At 42.2% G+C, this 15,739-nt stretch overlaps 1 protein-coding gene across 1 annotated transcript in view; it reads left to right on the forward strand.

The window, feature by feature from the left end:
• hs2st1a (heparan sulfate 2-O-sulfotransferase 1a) overlaps positions 1-15,029 on the forward strand; it is a 32,807-nt gene extending 17,778 nt beyond the window's left edge. Inside the window, exons 3-8 of the mRNA XM_049598627.1 lie at positions 8,645-8,898; positions 8,983-9,068; positions 9,341-9,479; positions 9,711-9,808; positions 11,838-11,995; positions 14,180-15,029. Of these exons, the coding sequence (XP_049454584.1) occupies positions 8,645-8,898; positions 8,983-9,068; positions 9,341-9,479; positions 9,711-9,808; positions 11,838-11,995; positions 14,180-14,403 (959 nt within the window). The 3' untranslated portion in view covers positions 14,404-15,029. The remainder of the gene's footprint in view (positions 1-8,644; positions 8,899-8,982; positions 9,069-9,340; positions 9,480-9,710; positions 9,809-11,837; positions 11,996-14,179) is intronic.
• The last annotated feature ends 710 nt before the right edge of the window (positions 15,030-15,739 follow it).

Raw genomic sequence — 15,739 nt, forward strand, 5'->3', positions numbered from 1 at the left:
AGTACACTTCAAATACATTTTTTCCAACATAGGTATTGTCATTTTAGATAGTTTTTATAATGCTGATGTTCGTTCAAGTGTTCGTTTCCTGATAAGTTTGTTTTAATTGGTTATTTGATACTGTAAAAAAGAGGTGTTGGTGTGCCCGTGATCAATGGCACTGCTTGGGATTCCTTCAGACGGAGGCGACTAGATACAGCGGAGATCGCTACTGCACACCAGTGCTTGATGGCAGAGGCCATATCTGGGATATTTTGGTTTCCTTTTTGTACAGTGGGAAGAAGTGAAGATGCGTTGTCCATCTTTATATACAGTCTATGGTCTCTGTGTATAAATAATGAAGCTGCCACGAACAGTCAGCCATCTTTACTGTACTTAAAGCAAACTTGGAGGCGACAGGATGCATACACAATGCACAGAGGGGTCAACGGGGCCCCAACAGCAAACTTTTACCCTGGGCCCCCTAATGAGTTAATGCCGCCCTGCCCCAACTGTTACAAACAGAGATCAAATTGTCTGGCCTCATTTTCGTCAGTGTCCATGTTACTCAGACCTGGTCCTTGTCTCCCTTGTTTCTTCTTCTTTCTTCTCCCCCCTAACCCCCCACCTCTCTGCTCTTCCCCAGCTGTACTGTGGAGGACAGAGCAGAGTGAATGAGACCTTTCATGGAGTGTCAGTGTCATACTTGTGTGTCAAAGCCAGTGGGAAAAAATGCCTCAGTTTTGGCAATTTACCCATTTTTTCAAAAAGTCCACCTAAACAATTGCACTCAAATGTCTCTCCGTCTTATCATCCTCTAAAGAAATAGCCTATATGAAATACTGCATGTAGCATAAAAGTATTGGCGTCTAGTTTAAAGGAAGTTTTATGTTTCCCTGTGCGTGGTTGTGTCTCTGTTTCTGCTTTCATACTGAGCTTGTTTGAAAGCTCCGAAGGCGTTTTGAATGTACCGAACACCTTCACAATCACTTAATGAAAGCGCTCGTTTATCCGTCTCCTTTTTCCCAGCTCTCTGCAGCTGCCAGCAGCGTTGAGAAGCTGCACAACAGATTCCTCTTGCAGCATGTTTCATATTCCTTGTCATCACTTAAATAGCAATGATAATGCAGGTTCTGCTCTGTTCAATCAGGCCTGAATCTCCCCATCAGTCTGACTTCATTCCTGTTTCCTCCGATAATCCACTCTCTGCTGAACGGATCCAGAGACTGAATTAGAATAATTAGAAATTCATAAGTGTGGGGTTCAGACAAATGTTCTTGAGTGCTGCAGTGGTGACATAACCGTCCCCCCTAAACCTGGCACCGCAAAACAGCAGCGTGCATCCAAGTCTATATAGAGGGAAGAGAGAGAAACGGCACCAGCAGAAGCAGACTAACTCGATTTTTATACAGCAGCAACCTAGATCTCCTCCCTGTCATCCTTCATTGATTTTGCAATCCAGCGGCATCCGAGCAGAACCATACAAGCCGTACACCTCAGTCTGCCGCTGATAGCCAATCTCTATTACCCACCTAGCCCAAGGCTTCGGTTCGAAGGGCTAACCCTCTCAGGGGAAGCAGACAGAGGGAGAGAGCTCCGACTGGCGGATCGGAGCGATGATAGATTTATGTGCTGCTAGGAGAAAGGATCATCTTCTCTCCCCCACTTTTATTATCCCATCAGATCTGACGTGATAGCAATAATACATGACGGCCTGTCACATTTTGCAGATCTGGCGGCGAGTATGAATGATGATTTCAAATGCTTGCGTCTAATCAGCCGCGAAATTGCTTCAGTAAATATGTTCGACTACCAGCGCTCTGTCTTCCTCCTGTCTCTCACTTTGAATGAAACTCAGAGTAATAGGCTTGTAGTTGTCACAATGTTTAAGACCCGTGTTGGCTTCACGGTTCATAATTAGCTTTTAATGCACAGAGACGGCTTGAGGGGAGGAAACTGACGGAAATGTGGAATGAAAAGAGGCCTGCTGTGTGGCCATAGTAATTCAGGCTTTTGTTCTCTAATTAAATGACCTCAGAAGGGAGCGCTAAGCTTAAGTTTGTGTGTGTGTGGCGCCCTCTGATATGGAGGTCTGTGCCAAGTGTATTCAGCCTCGCAATGAATAGGGCGTCGACTACAAAGCCTAAGAAGCCCTGTCCGTGCCCGCTTCGCCTCCTTGTTGGTTGTTGGCAATTTGCCACAAAACACCATGTCTTTAACAAGTGGTTTCTGGGCCCCTTTGCATACTTCAGGGCGTTGTAGTTGGGGACACAGTAGCCCCTGGTCTTTTCTCACTCTCCCCCACCTCGTCTGAGAAAATCTGAGATGCTGCCAGCTTCCTTGCAAGCTAGAGCTAAATTTGTGTGTTTATGCCACAGCAAAGCAAAAAAAAAGCTTATATGGTGATGCATGTTCTCCTGTTTGGCCCTGAAGATGTCAGCAGTTCAAAATGGCTTAAAGTCCCCCTCTGCTAAAAAATGTGTTTATCTTCTCTTTATGTCCCCTAAAATCACAGACCTTGACTGTTCTGACTCTGCGCAAAGTTTGTCACAAAAGATTCAAACATACCACGGGCAAGCAAGATTAGGTGCATTACTAATAGGGAAGCCAATTACTGACACACCCAACCAGTGGTCGGCCGTCAGTCAATGTTGGGCTTTTGGTGAGCTTCTGTTGCCCTAGTTTTTCAGCTTGTCCTGCACCATTGGCACTAGTCGTCCCTTAACTGCTATCTTCTCGCTGATTCAGTGTGTTGAATCGGCACTGCAGCCAGCACAGCCCATTGGTGAATGAAATCCTTCTGACTGGCAGTTCAGCTCATTGCAGAAGAAGAGAAACAGAACTGAGGAAAGTAAACAAACGACTAAAGTCACAATGGCGTGAGATCAAAACAAACCTGTTATGGTGAGATTGTTTCTTTTTAGCCATGGAGCTCTTTTGTAGAAACGGTTCTGTCAACTGGCTAACTAGCATTTCAATCCCTCCTGTCAGTTTTCCGGTTTCCCTTTTGATTGACAAATACAGACTGCCGCCACTTGCTTATATGGAGAGTTATGTCCTCCCAGGCAGGTGCGGAACATACATGCTAGTTGGCCATTGGTTGTAGTCTTTGCGGCGTGTTCAAGTGCAACGTTTTGGCTGAGATACAAGTGACATGAGGCAACGCAACAGTTGGCCTTCATCGCAACTAGTTCTTTGTCCATCTAGTGTGTCAGCACCTTTGACGGGAAACAAATCAACGGTGAAACAGACATCAACACAACACCAGCAAAGCAACTGAACACTTGCAGCGCAGAGTGGACTCGTCAGTACAGAAAACAGAGCAGAGTTAGCATTAGCATAGTGGAAGTTTTGACAGCAAACATGGTAGAGTGCAGTTTTTGGATGTAAACCAGACCTATGTGGCGACATTGTAGCATCAGTTGTAGCAGAAATTATTGTGTTTTCCCAACTACCAACAGCCACTGCCAGTTACAAACTAACAAACAACATAAATAAACAAATAAAAGATGCCAACTGATATACTAAATAAGACCATGTTAAACTAAATGTTAATTAATTAATTAATTAGTGTTTATACACACTTTAAAATGTGTCTACAGGGGTGGTTTATATCTGTAGCAACAGAATTTATAGTTTAAAGTGTCAAGTCACTCAATTAAAACATATTTTCTCACTTCTCTAATGGTATGTAGCTAGCTTTTGTCTTATTTGTCCAGTTTTTTATGTGACATCTTGCTCTGAATCTGCTGCCAGCACAGTAGAGATGTATGGAATTTAATCTGTGGTGCTCAGAGCACTAAATAAATACATTTAAAAAGCTCAACAGCAAGATCTCTTTCAGAAACAATGTCCCTGTTAGTCCGGATAATCCACAGACCTCGCTGTCAACAGTTTTCACTGAGTATTTCTTTAATGGAAAGTAGTTCCAGTGAAAACTGTTGACAGCGAGGTCTGTGGATTATCCAGAGTAACAGGGACTCTCTCTCTGGAAAAAAAACACACTGCTGTTGATTTATTTTTATGTTTTATGTGTTGCTCATGGCAGTGGAAAATGTCAACTGAAACTCCATTTGCCTCAGATGTCAAAAAACCTGGGCAAACCATTAGAGCCAAGTGAGAAAATACTGCATCGATTTTGTTTTTTAACCAGTTAAAGCCCATGAAACTCAGTCTGAATCTGAAATATTCTTAGAAAACAACCCATGACTAAAACGGCAACATTCAAAAGTTAAACCTGCATTAACAGATTTTCTTTGGGGCACTAAAACATGCTGCACATTGACAGAAGTCGATATGGTTAAAGGGTTAGCAAATAGTTGTCTGTTTATACATCCAGTCGATATGGACTAACATTAACATTCATTATGAAGTCAGTCCAGTTGGTTCATTTCCAGCTCACTACAGTATCCATTCAAGTTTGTTTGTTTGTTTTTTTTTTACCTTGACTCAAGCATACAGCAGTTGATGATTATATTGAAGCTGATGAAACATATAAACATATAACAGCCACTTTTTGACGACACTCATTGCCAAATCTTCAATAACTTCCTTCTCATTTTGTAGATATTAAAACATGCTCCCACTCTGCCAATTTAAGCCTCGTTTTTTTGGCAGGTACAAGGCTGGAGTATAATCCAGACATCCCGCCTTTAAGGTCAACAAAAACATGAAATTTGTGGGGCGAGTTGTAGTTTTTTGGGGTGTGTTGTCACTATGATCACCCCATTTTACATTACACCTGGTCATTTGCCCCATTAGTGAGTGACAAAATATTGATTAAGAGAAGCTTTGGTAAGTAAGGAAAAAAAATGGATGGAAGTATTACATATTCATTAAGTTCATCAGGACTATGCAGAAGTGGTTTGATCAAATTTGATTGACAGTGGTTTGTCATCAGTAGGGGTGCATGATAATGGACTTTTTTCAGATATCCGATATGCCGATTTTTATCTACTTATTTGGCCTATTACCGATACCGATATCTATATATCCCTTTTTTTCACTATCTAGTTTTTGTGATTATCAGATCGCTTCAGTTGTGGAATTAGCATCATATTATGCATGTATACTCTTATTGTGATGGCCCACCAGCAGATGGAGACATGAAATACAATGCTTTTCAATGTATGTGATGTTTATTCAATGTGCAAAATAAGAAAAAGCATGTTGGCTGACTCTAATAGTTCATTTTAGAGCCGATACTGATGATGTACACATGTTGGGCGATTGCGATAGTTCTTTTAAGGCCAACATCAGGCAATACCGATGATGCGCCGATATTATTGTGCATCCCTAGTCATCACATTTAGATTCAAATGTTGCTAAATTCTGATTGGTGCACAGAGATACATCACATCACCTTTTTTTTTAAAAAAAAAAAACAATGTGAATAGCACAGTTCACAAAGTTCACAAATCATGTGACCTTCGCTAGATTACTTTCATGGTCAATAAATCTGTTATTTTCTTAATTACTCAATTAGCTGTATATTTTTGGTCTATTAAATGTCAGAAAATGGTGGAAAGTGATGATCAGTGTTTCCCAGAGCCCAAGATGATGCCCTCAAAGGTCTTGTTTTATCTCATAGAGATTCATAGAGATTTACTCTCATAGAGGAGTGAAGAAACCAGAAAATATTCTCATTTAATAAGCTGGAACCAGATAATTTTGACTTTTTCTTTTAAAAGAAAAGTTGATAACTACTTGATAAATTGATTCATCAGCACAGCTTTTCAAACTTTGGTAGAAAGTGTTCTGTTCCTGTAAGACCCTATCAGTCATAGGAAGATGTGGATTGAGAAAATATGTGTTCAGGGCCTTAAGATCTACGCATCAGACTAAAAGCACCTAATATTTATGACTTGCATTGTCACGGGTTGCACTCCCACTCTATTTTTTGTCACTGTCTTGCTCTGTCTCCGTTCACTGTACACCGTCATAAAAATAATCCTAAAAGGAAATTTGAGCCCAGGCGATAAAGTTCCAACATAGCAACTGTTATTGCTGTTGTTGTTGGCTAATGCGTGCTTTGGAGGGATGCGTGAATGAATGTCTCTATTACAGTTGTCCTGCATGCTGACAGCCTTCGGCCATTACGGCCACCTGGCGCTTCTCCACACCATCGGCCACAGAGCAGCAGTTGCGAGCGTGCGGAAGCGGCACGGCTCCGTCGGTAACCAGATCCAGCTTTGATGAGTGGAACATTAACAGCTGCTCAGGAGGAGGGTGTAAGAGAGGGTGCAGTGAGAGTATTTCTGTGTGTGTGTGTTGTTGTGTGCATGCCCACGTGTGTTCACACAGATGAAGGAGAGGGCGGCGGAATCACAGTTGACATCTTAATTGGCCGTCGGTGCCAGATGCCAGCCTTTAAAGCTGGCCAGGCCAGTCCAGGCTGTAACAGTGTCTCAGCAGCCAGGCAGGGCTTTAGGCAGGGCTTTAGGAGCCCGCTGGCTCCACTCAGTGCTCCCACGGGTATTAGGTGCTCCAGTGTTGTGCGGCCTCCCCTCTCCTCACTCACACACACTCACATAAACACCCTTCTTCTTCTCGCTCCATCCTTCCTGCGGAGCACTCTGAGGCATTGTCAACACCAGTCAATCTGAGGCGAATTCAGACGAAGAAAAGCCTGAGGGCAACAAAGGCCCTGGGCTTCTTTGTGTTGAACCCATTCACACCGAGGCACTGAGGTCTGGCTTTTCTGCCGCTTCATGCAGTGTTTGAATAAAGATCCCTCCGCCCTCCTTATTTATAGTGTATTGATGTCCTGTAAATGTCCAGTTAGCTATCAAATAACTGTAGCCTTACCGTCTAACAACCAACCTCTAACCTCTAAGCCCGTCACCCCTCGCTCTTCACCTTTTCACCCTCGTTACATGATGCCTCCCTCAGTAGAAGAGGAAACCATGTTGGAGAAATCAATTCACACCATCTAGAGTCTGTCTGAAACACCCGGAGATGTACTTGGCCGTAAGATGGTACATTTATTTGATCTAAAACGGGAGCACACAGACACTTCACTCTGTGGTTAAATAAGGTGAGTGAAAGTAAAGGTAGGGGACTGATATTAAAGTGGAATCTGATTAGCGAACAAGAGAGGTGGAAGCGCAGCGTGAAATAGGCTGCTCACAAAATGATTAACTAATATTCCTGTTTGACATTATTCTTGATCCTCGGTGTGAAACAGGAAAAGAGTTTTTAGCTATCTGCTCTCAGAAAGATGTTCGAATGAAATCCATTTTTAATGAAGTTACAGTTCAGTCTCTTCTGAAAAGCACAGTACAGGATATTTAGGTTGTAGCTCATCTTAAGTGGATCAGGTTTACATTTAATTCTAGATTTGTAGCAGAGATGTCAAATATGCATCAGCTGGGTGCTGTTTGAACATAGTCATGAGATGTGTTAAACATTGACCCATATGTAAACAAAGATCTCGGGATGTGTGGGAGTTGGAGATGGTGGTGGTTTTGCTTAGACACCCACATATTTAACTCCTTGTATTTTTCCTTCTTGCTCCCTGTTTGCACTGTGCATGTGTTTACAAGTGTTTTTTATTCACTTATTCTGCTCCAAAGAGAGGTCAGACTCAGAGAAGCGCTGGAGAAAAATTCCTTGACGTGGTTGGAGTTTATGCAAATCAGTTGTTGGACAAAATATTTGCACTGTACATTTCTGCAAACCATAGATATGTATATGTATTTGTATGTTGTTACGTAGCAGATACATTGAAACCTTATGTTTCTTTTCATTTCAGCAAAGCTGTGGTCATGTTTCTGCACAAAATCCAATTGGTTAAGAAAAGATCACCAATTTTGGTGGCAGAATCACAGCTGGAAATGCAGCAATAATTTGCTTAAAAAAAACACCCACTTTTGGTGGCACAGTCACAGCTGAAAAGGCAGCAATGACTCGCTGAAAAATAGCCACAGTCAGTGGCACAAATGCAGCTGGAAACGCAGTAATGACTTGCTTAAAACACCCAAGTTCAGCGGCACAATCGCAGCTGGAATTGCAACAACTCGCTTAATACACCCGCTTTAAGTGACCAATCACAGCTGGAAAGGCAGCAGTAAATTGCTAAAAACACCCACTTTTGGTGGCACAATCACAGCTGGAAATGCAGCATTGACTCACGAAAAACACCCACATTCAGCAGCACAATCACAGCTGGAAAGGCAGCTACAACTTATCAAAAACACCCATGTGTGGCGGCACAATCACAGCTGGAAACATAAAAATTACTCGCTTAAAACACCCCTGTTCAGCGGCACAATCGCAGCTGGAATTGCAGCAACGACTTACCTCAAACACCCACTTTCAGTGACCTATTGCAGCTAAAAAGGCAGCAATGTCTCACTAAAAAACAGCCAGTGCTGGTCTCTAACAGTGGTCTGCAGCTTGGTAGGTGGTTTAGGTGTCACGCCATCCACCATCCCATCCACCTCAAGATTACTAAATCAGTTCATTTACATGTAATCTGAACTTTGTCGCCTCAGAAACGTACATAATAGAAAACACACAAATGTTACATATCTGTGGTTTGCGGAAACATAAATGCCAACATTTTTCTCTAGAACTCACCAATGGACTTTTTTTTTTTGCTTCACTGCTACTATTGTGCAGTATTAAACTCACCTGTATCCAACTTTCTGTCGTCCCTTTCCAGAACGAGCCATCGCTAGACACGAGGTACGAGAGATTGAGCAGCGACACACGCAAGACGGCTTGAGGGAACGGGATTCATTGGCCTCGTCGCCATCAGAGGGCGAAGACGACCTTGTCATCATCTACAACCGCGTGCCCAAGACGGCCAGCACCTCCTTCACCAACATCGCCTACGACCTGTGCGGGAAGAACCACTACCATGTCCTGCACATCAACACCACCAAGAACAACCCGGTCATGTCCATACAGGACCAGGTCAGAGCTGCTCACTTTATGTTCCTACATTGTTGTCACTATGAGCATTTCATTCATTGTAATAATACTGATTATTTGGTTCAGGTGCGGTTTGTTAAGAATGTGACTGAGTGGAGGGAAATGAAGCCGGCTTTCTACCACGGACATGTCTCCTTCCTGGACTTCACCAAGTAAATGCATTTTCTTGTAATATAATGTCAATACTGTAAAAACAGTTTGTTCACCCTGCTGTGGCTTTGTGCAGGTGACTCCACCTTGTGGTCATTTACAGCTTTTCACTTACACAGTGTAGTGTAATGATCTGAATGTAGCACAAAGATTACTGATCCTCTGAGCTCAGCATGTTCCAACCAAAAACAGCACTGTGTCTGTCTCAAGATTTAATCTCAATAGTTGGACTGCCTGTTGAGTGCCTCAACTCATCTACTGTCATTTCTCTCAGGTTTGGAGTGAAGAGGAAGCCCATCTACATAAATGTGATCCGTGACCCCATTGAAAGGCTGGTGTCATACTATTACTTTCTGCGTTTCGGGGATGACTACCGGCCGGGCTTAAGACGCAGGAAACAAGGAGACAAGAAGGTTAAAACACGTCAATAATCTCTCTCTTACATTTAAAGGACAGGTTCACAGTGACCTCAGTCTGTCTTTAAGATATAGTCAGGTGCCCATATGAACACTGAACCAATAATTAAGCGATGTATTATAAGTTAATAGGAGGCTTCAGCAGTCTGAGTTAGTGAAATCAAGTGGTATCTTCCGAGTATTGTATGTAAGACATATTTAAATCCTTGCACTGACTCTGTGTTTCAGACGTTCGATGAATGTGTATCAGCCGGCGGCTCAGACTGTGCCCCTGAGAAGCTCTGGCTCCAGATTCCTTTTTTCTGTGGACACTACTCTGAATGCTGGTAAGTGTTCAAACACCTAATGCTGTACCCTGTTGAGATGAGACTGAGTCAGAATTATAATCTCAACGTTCTCTTGTATTTTTGTACTGATATTTTGAGAAACCGATGCACTTAGTGACATTCTCCTTCATTAGAATGGGCGCAGAAGTTTATTGTAGTCAGTCCTGCATCCACCATTCTGGTGCATCAGTCACTCACTAGAGCACTCACTCTTACCTGTAGCTATGTATAAACCTAGATTGTTTTGGTGTGAGTTGCTGAGTGTTGGAGATATCAGCCGTAGAGATGTCTGCCTTCTCTTCAGTGTAATGGAACTAGATGGCACTCAGCTTGTGGTGTTTAAAGTGCCCAAAAACAAATATTTAAAATTCTTAACAGCAATGTCTCTTTCCAGAAATCATGACCTGGTTACTCAAGGTTACGCACAGACCTTGTTGTGAGCAGCTTCATGTAGGAACTGTTTTCTTTCTACTGAACTACACCTGCCAACCGTATCACTGGCAGAAGGAAGAGTGTATCTACTGCTAGCTCACCCAGCACCACTTAGCTGGGTAACGTTACAGCTCAGCCGAGGCGGACGCTATTGTTTGCATCTTGTGCACGAGCCTCTTGTCCATAGTAGATGCATGCTTCCGCCTGCAGGGTGATACCAGGACTACAGGAATTGTGTTGGGTTTTGAAGCTAATTTTTGTAGCAGCCAAACAGTAAAATTGCATCTGTCATGTGATGCCACGTGGCCCAGAAAGATTTTTGCATGCTTCCTCCTGCCAATGATCTGTTTGGCGGGTGTAGTTAAGTAAAAACAAAAATAATTCCTACATGAAACTGCTCACAACAAGGTCTGTGGATTATCGTAGGTAACTGGGTCATGATTTCTGGAAAGAGACATTGCTGTTGAGTTTTTCAAATGTACTTTTTTGGCACTTTGAGCACCACAAGCCGAGTAGCATCTAGTTCCATTATACTGAAAAGAAGACAGACATCTCTATGGCTGATATCTCCAACATTCTGCAACTCACACCAAAGCAATCTAGATCCACAGTTTTGCCCTGGAGATCAATAAAGTATTTCTGATTCTGATTCTGATAAATAGCACTACAGTTAAGAGGAAAAATATGTCCTTTTGATTGTGGAGCAAACTGTCCCTTTAAGTATAAATGATGAGGCTAAAGGGGTTTATTACCACTGATAGGGCAGAGTGAGACAAACTCATTGTAGGTTTTGGTCTTTTCAGTGGGATTTGTTGAAAATAACAAAGCATAGAATATTGCCATCCTTATCCTTTTCTTATCCCCAGCAGCTCTGATAGTTCAGGAAGGCTGCTGTATCAGTTTTGCTTCATAATGCACCACACTAAACCTCATAGTCCTTTTCTATCACTTCTGCTCCACTCATCATCTCAAGGTCTCTGATAGCTCTTTCAGCCTTGATCCGTTCTCTCTACACGATGATCTGTATCAATCTCTCTGGCTCTGCCCTCACTTATCCCTCTTACCCTCCTTAATCTCTCCTTCACTCTGCCCTCCATCTTTTAACCATCTACCCTCCTGAAGCAGGGTACCGGCTGAGGGTCTGTAAGACCGAGCTTACTGTGGTGCACTAGCAGCATGTTAAAGTAGTGGAAGGCACCTTGGAAACATTAAATAAATACTGAAGACAAAAAGGTGAATCGCTGCCAGTCCTCTAATGCTGTGTTTAAAGAGGCTTTGCCAAAAAGTTACTTTATAGGTTTAAACAATCCACTTCCTCCCTTATTATTTAATTTCCTGTACATGACAACCCCTGCCACCAACTTCATTTTTATTTCCAATCCTTCCTGCCTTTCTCATCCTCCCTGGACTCTGTTCACATCTCACTCAATCTATTTCTCCTGTCACTGTCTTTGTTCCTCTCCGCTCACTCTCCTCCTCCCCCGCGTTTCTATCCTTTGCAGATGTTGTGATCGTTTTACATCCAGCAGAATCGCCGCTATTCCATCAGAATACAAATAAAACCCAACTGCATACAATGAACATGATCTCTGTGCAGGAACGTGGGCAGCCAGTGGGCTCTGGAGCAGGCCAAATACAACCTGGTGAATGAATACATGCTGGTCGGAGTAACAGAGGAGCTGGAGGACTTTGTCATGATGCTGGAGGCGGCGCTGCCACGCTTCTTCAAAGGAGCCACTGAGCTGTACAAAACAGGTGCCGTGTCTGCTAAATAGTCAGAACCCATTTGCTGCTCCCTTGCATATTTTTCTTTCCCTCACCAATATTGTAATATACCGAAAAACTGCTTAATGGCTCTCTCACGTTGCAATGCTAAAGTGTGCTGCGGTTGCATATTAGCAGCCTGAATTGCTCCTCTGAGAATTGAATTGTGATCAATATGCACTCATGCCTCTCGCTGATGTAGTTACAGATTAGTTACAACGAGTGCAGCCAGAATGAATAATGGAGAGCACAGAACAATTAAATCTGACAGTGATATAGATGTACTATGACTCAAATGTATGGTTCATCATTTTGAGCAGCAGAAACACCCAAGTACTCAAGCTAATCAGGTATTTATTTAATGAATTTGAAGTCTGTCAGAAGACATGTGGTGACATGTGTCAGAAGACATGTGGTGTCTTTCCTAACCCCAAACAAAAACTATATTTAAAAAAAAAAAAAAAAAAAAGATCTTTGTATTCGGACTCGTTTTTTGCTGACTCATGTACATTTGGAAATACACTTACCTGCTTTCTTGCTGAGAGTTAAATGAGAAGATTGATACCACTCTCAGGTCTGTTAGCTTAGCTTAGCATAATTGGAAATGGAGGGGGGGGGTAGCCTGCGAGCACTTATAAAGCTCACTAATTGTATTAGTTGCTGCTCCAGGCCAAAAATAGTCCAACAAATAATGCAATACTGTTGCTGATACTGCAGTTAATGTGAGGAAAACATAGTGTGTTACTGTTCAGGACTCCAGCTTAAGTCAGGGTGTCTGAAGGTCCTTTAAAAGTAAAATGTTTTAAATTCTATGTTACAACAATAAGGCCTTGAAAGTCATTAAATAGTCTTAAACTTGAATTTGTGAGGAAAAACAACATCTTTTCATTTCTTTTTTTGAAAATTAGCGAAGCCTTTCAATGTAAAAGTCCGCATTTTTAATGTTACAAATCTTTTAACAACTATAATACTGTCATTTTACTAAATACCTGTACTTAACTGTTGGCAAAATGTAGATTAACTCAACTCACTCTAATAACCATATTCCTACATAACACTTACCTCTGCACAAGACCACATGTATACTACCTGCCTGCAATGCTTAGCTGCAGTGCGTAAAAAAGTAAAACATGATTTGTCCAAAAAAAAAAAAAAAAAGTCTTAAATTTGATTTAAAGGTGTCTTGAGTGGGTCTTGAAAAACATTAAATTAATTAATTATTAATTATACCTGTAGACACCCTGTAAGTCCAACATTATTTTAAGTTACTTGTAATAACATGCGCAATGTAACTGAAGGTGCAGTGTTTGAGGGTTACAGGAGGCGGTGCTAAGAATAAAGGTATGGTGTCCACTCAGGTTCTCTTTGGGTGCGCTCGACCTGACAGAGGTCCGCTGCGAGGGTCAGGACAGAGGAATGTCGTATGCTGTAAAGCCCTCTGAGGCAAATTGTGATTTGTGAAAGTGGGCTTTATAAATAAAATTGATTGATTGACAGACCTTTTGATGGGTTCGATTCTGATCCACAGCCCTTTGCTGCATGTCATCCTCCATCTCTCTCCCACCTTTCCTGTTTGTCTTTAAATGTACTATCAATAAAACAGCAAAAACACCCCAAAAAATAAAAAATAAAAAAGGAGATCTTTTCAGTAATTGCAGAATCGTAATTCTCTTCACATTCATATCTTTATGTTTCATGTGAATTCCAACACAAGGCCAACTGTGGACGCCCTAATGAAACAAATCAGTAATCCCCACGTTCTATGGTAGTGCGCTGGCTATTGAGCCTTTTGGCAAGTGCAGACAAGACTTAACAGCACAAGTGTTTTACATGACTTGTCCTCTTTTTAACCTCCTTAACCGAGATGCAGAAGACTTGGAGACCCTGACCAATCAAAGCAGACTTGTCTTTTTTGGGAGGGGGTATTAAAGATACAGGCACTAAAACCTAGTGTTTCAGACAGAGGGTGAATACAGGCACTCCAGCACAGACAGTATGAGGAGAATAAAGTGGGGATTTTTTATGTTAAAGCATGTAAATGTTCTGGTAAAAACCCAAAATACAAATATGAACCTGAAAATGAGCATAATAGGTCGTCTTTAAACATAATAGATCTTGTGAATCACTGAGTTTATGCGCCTGGATTTTTTTAATCCTCCTCTCTTTTCATCACAGGGAAGAAATCCCACCTGAGGAAGACCAGTGAGAAGAAGCCGCCCACCAAGGAGTCGATCGCCAAGCTGCAGCAGTCGGCCATCTGGAAGATGGAGAACGAGTTCTACGAGTTTGCACTGGAGCAGTTCCAGTTTGTCAGGGCGCATGCTGTCAGAGAAAAGGACGGGGAGCTCTACCTGTTGGCACAAAACTTCTTCTATGAGAAAATCTACCCCAAAAACTAAAGAGGCACGTCTGTGAAAGGGATTGGAGAGAATGCTTTGTGCAGGCTCGTGTGTGCCCAGTCTGAGATGAGGAAGAGAGGAGGACTTAAAGACGACAGGTGACTGTGTGGCTGCTTGGTACGTGTGATTAAGAACATGACGTGGAGCTGCAGAACAATCTGGTGGCAGCTCTGTTATACACGTCTGTGCCAGCCAACTGGACAGGGAGCTCATGTTTCGTCAGCAGGTTGTGTTCCCAGCAGCGCCCGGGCCTCCACTCCCCTTCACTTCCATGTCAAATGTCGTCTGCGCAGAGGACTTCTGCTGGCACATGTTACACATGGCGGAGATGGCCTGTCCAACAGCCGGTCAGACCTCAACTCCCGATCCAGACAAAAGATTTCATCGGCTCTGTACTGTTTGGTTGTGTTTGATTGTATTTTAACTCTTTACTATGGTTGTCTTTTGTATGTAAAGACGGTGGCATTTTCCATGGTGACACGACATCCCCATGCCTCACCACTACTACTAACTTAAAGAGATTTTAAGTGTACGAAACTGACTACTGTGCTGTATTATTGGACTCCAATGAGAACTTTTTTTGGTTGGTTTTGGTTTTTATGAAATAAAAATCCTGTGACCATGGACTATTTCCTGGGACAAGTGCATACGTTTTATACTGTACTTGATGTATTTCGTTGGATGTAAATGTGCAGCTTTGCCCAGAGGCTTTTCCTCCGTTATGAAGAAACACATGAAATTATTGAAGTGTGTACGAACACTAAGGTGGAGATGCTGCTGCTGCTGCTGCTGCTGCTGTAAATATTTACTACTTTTTCAGCCCGATTCATTCACAGATTTGCTACAGTATATTAACCCATTTATACTGTTAACCTTTTAAAGTTACAGTGTGCATTTTATCAGTTTGTACATTTCTTTCATCTCTTTTATTACTTTTTAGGCTGCATTTAATTTCTTTTGATCAATTTCTTTTCATTATAAAACCAGGTAAACATGTATGTCCACTAATATGTCTGTAATGTGCCGACATTTCTGGGGAGTGTGTTTATTTGCTTTCTTGCCAGGAGTCAAATCAGGAGATAACCACTGTAATATCGGTCCCTTAGATCACTGGTTCCCAACCTGGGATACCCGACCCCCACAAGGGGTCACAAGGCCTTCTTGATTTTAAGCAGAGTATCAACATACAGTTGTTCTTGTGGTGCAGGAATGACGTTATGTACTTTGCATAAAGTTATGTTATTAATGTAAAGTTGCTGGGGTTAAGTTTAGTCAAGTTTTTGTGGTTCGAATTAGTGCCCTACAAATGACATAATGTGCCCCAGCAATGATGTTT

The sequence above is a fragment of the Epinephelus fuscoguttatus genome, linkage group LG15 (genome assembly GCF_011397635.1).
Source record: "Epinephelus fuscoguttatus linkage group LG15, E.fuscoguttatus.final_Chr_v1".
Lineage (NCBI taxonomy): Eukaryota > Metazoa > Chordata > Actinopteri > Perciformes > Serranidae > Epinephelus > Epinephelus fuscoguttatus.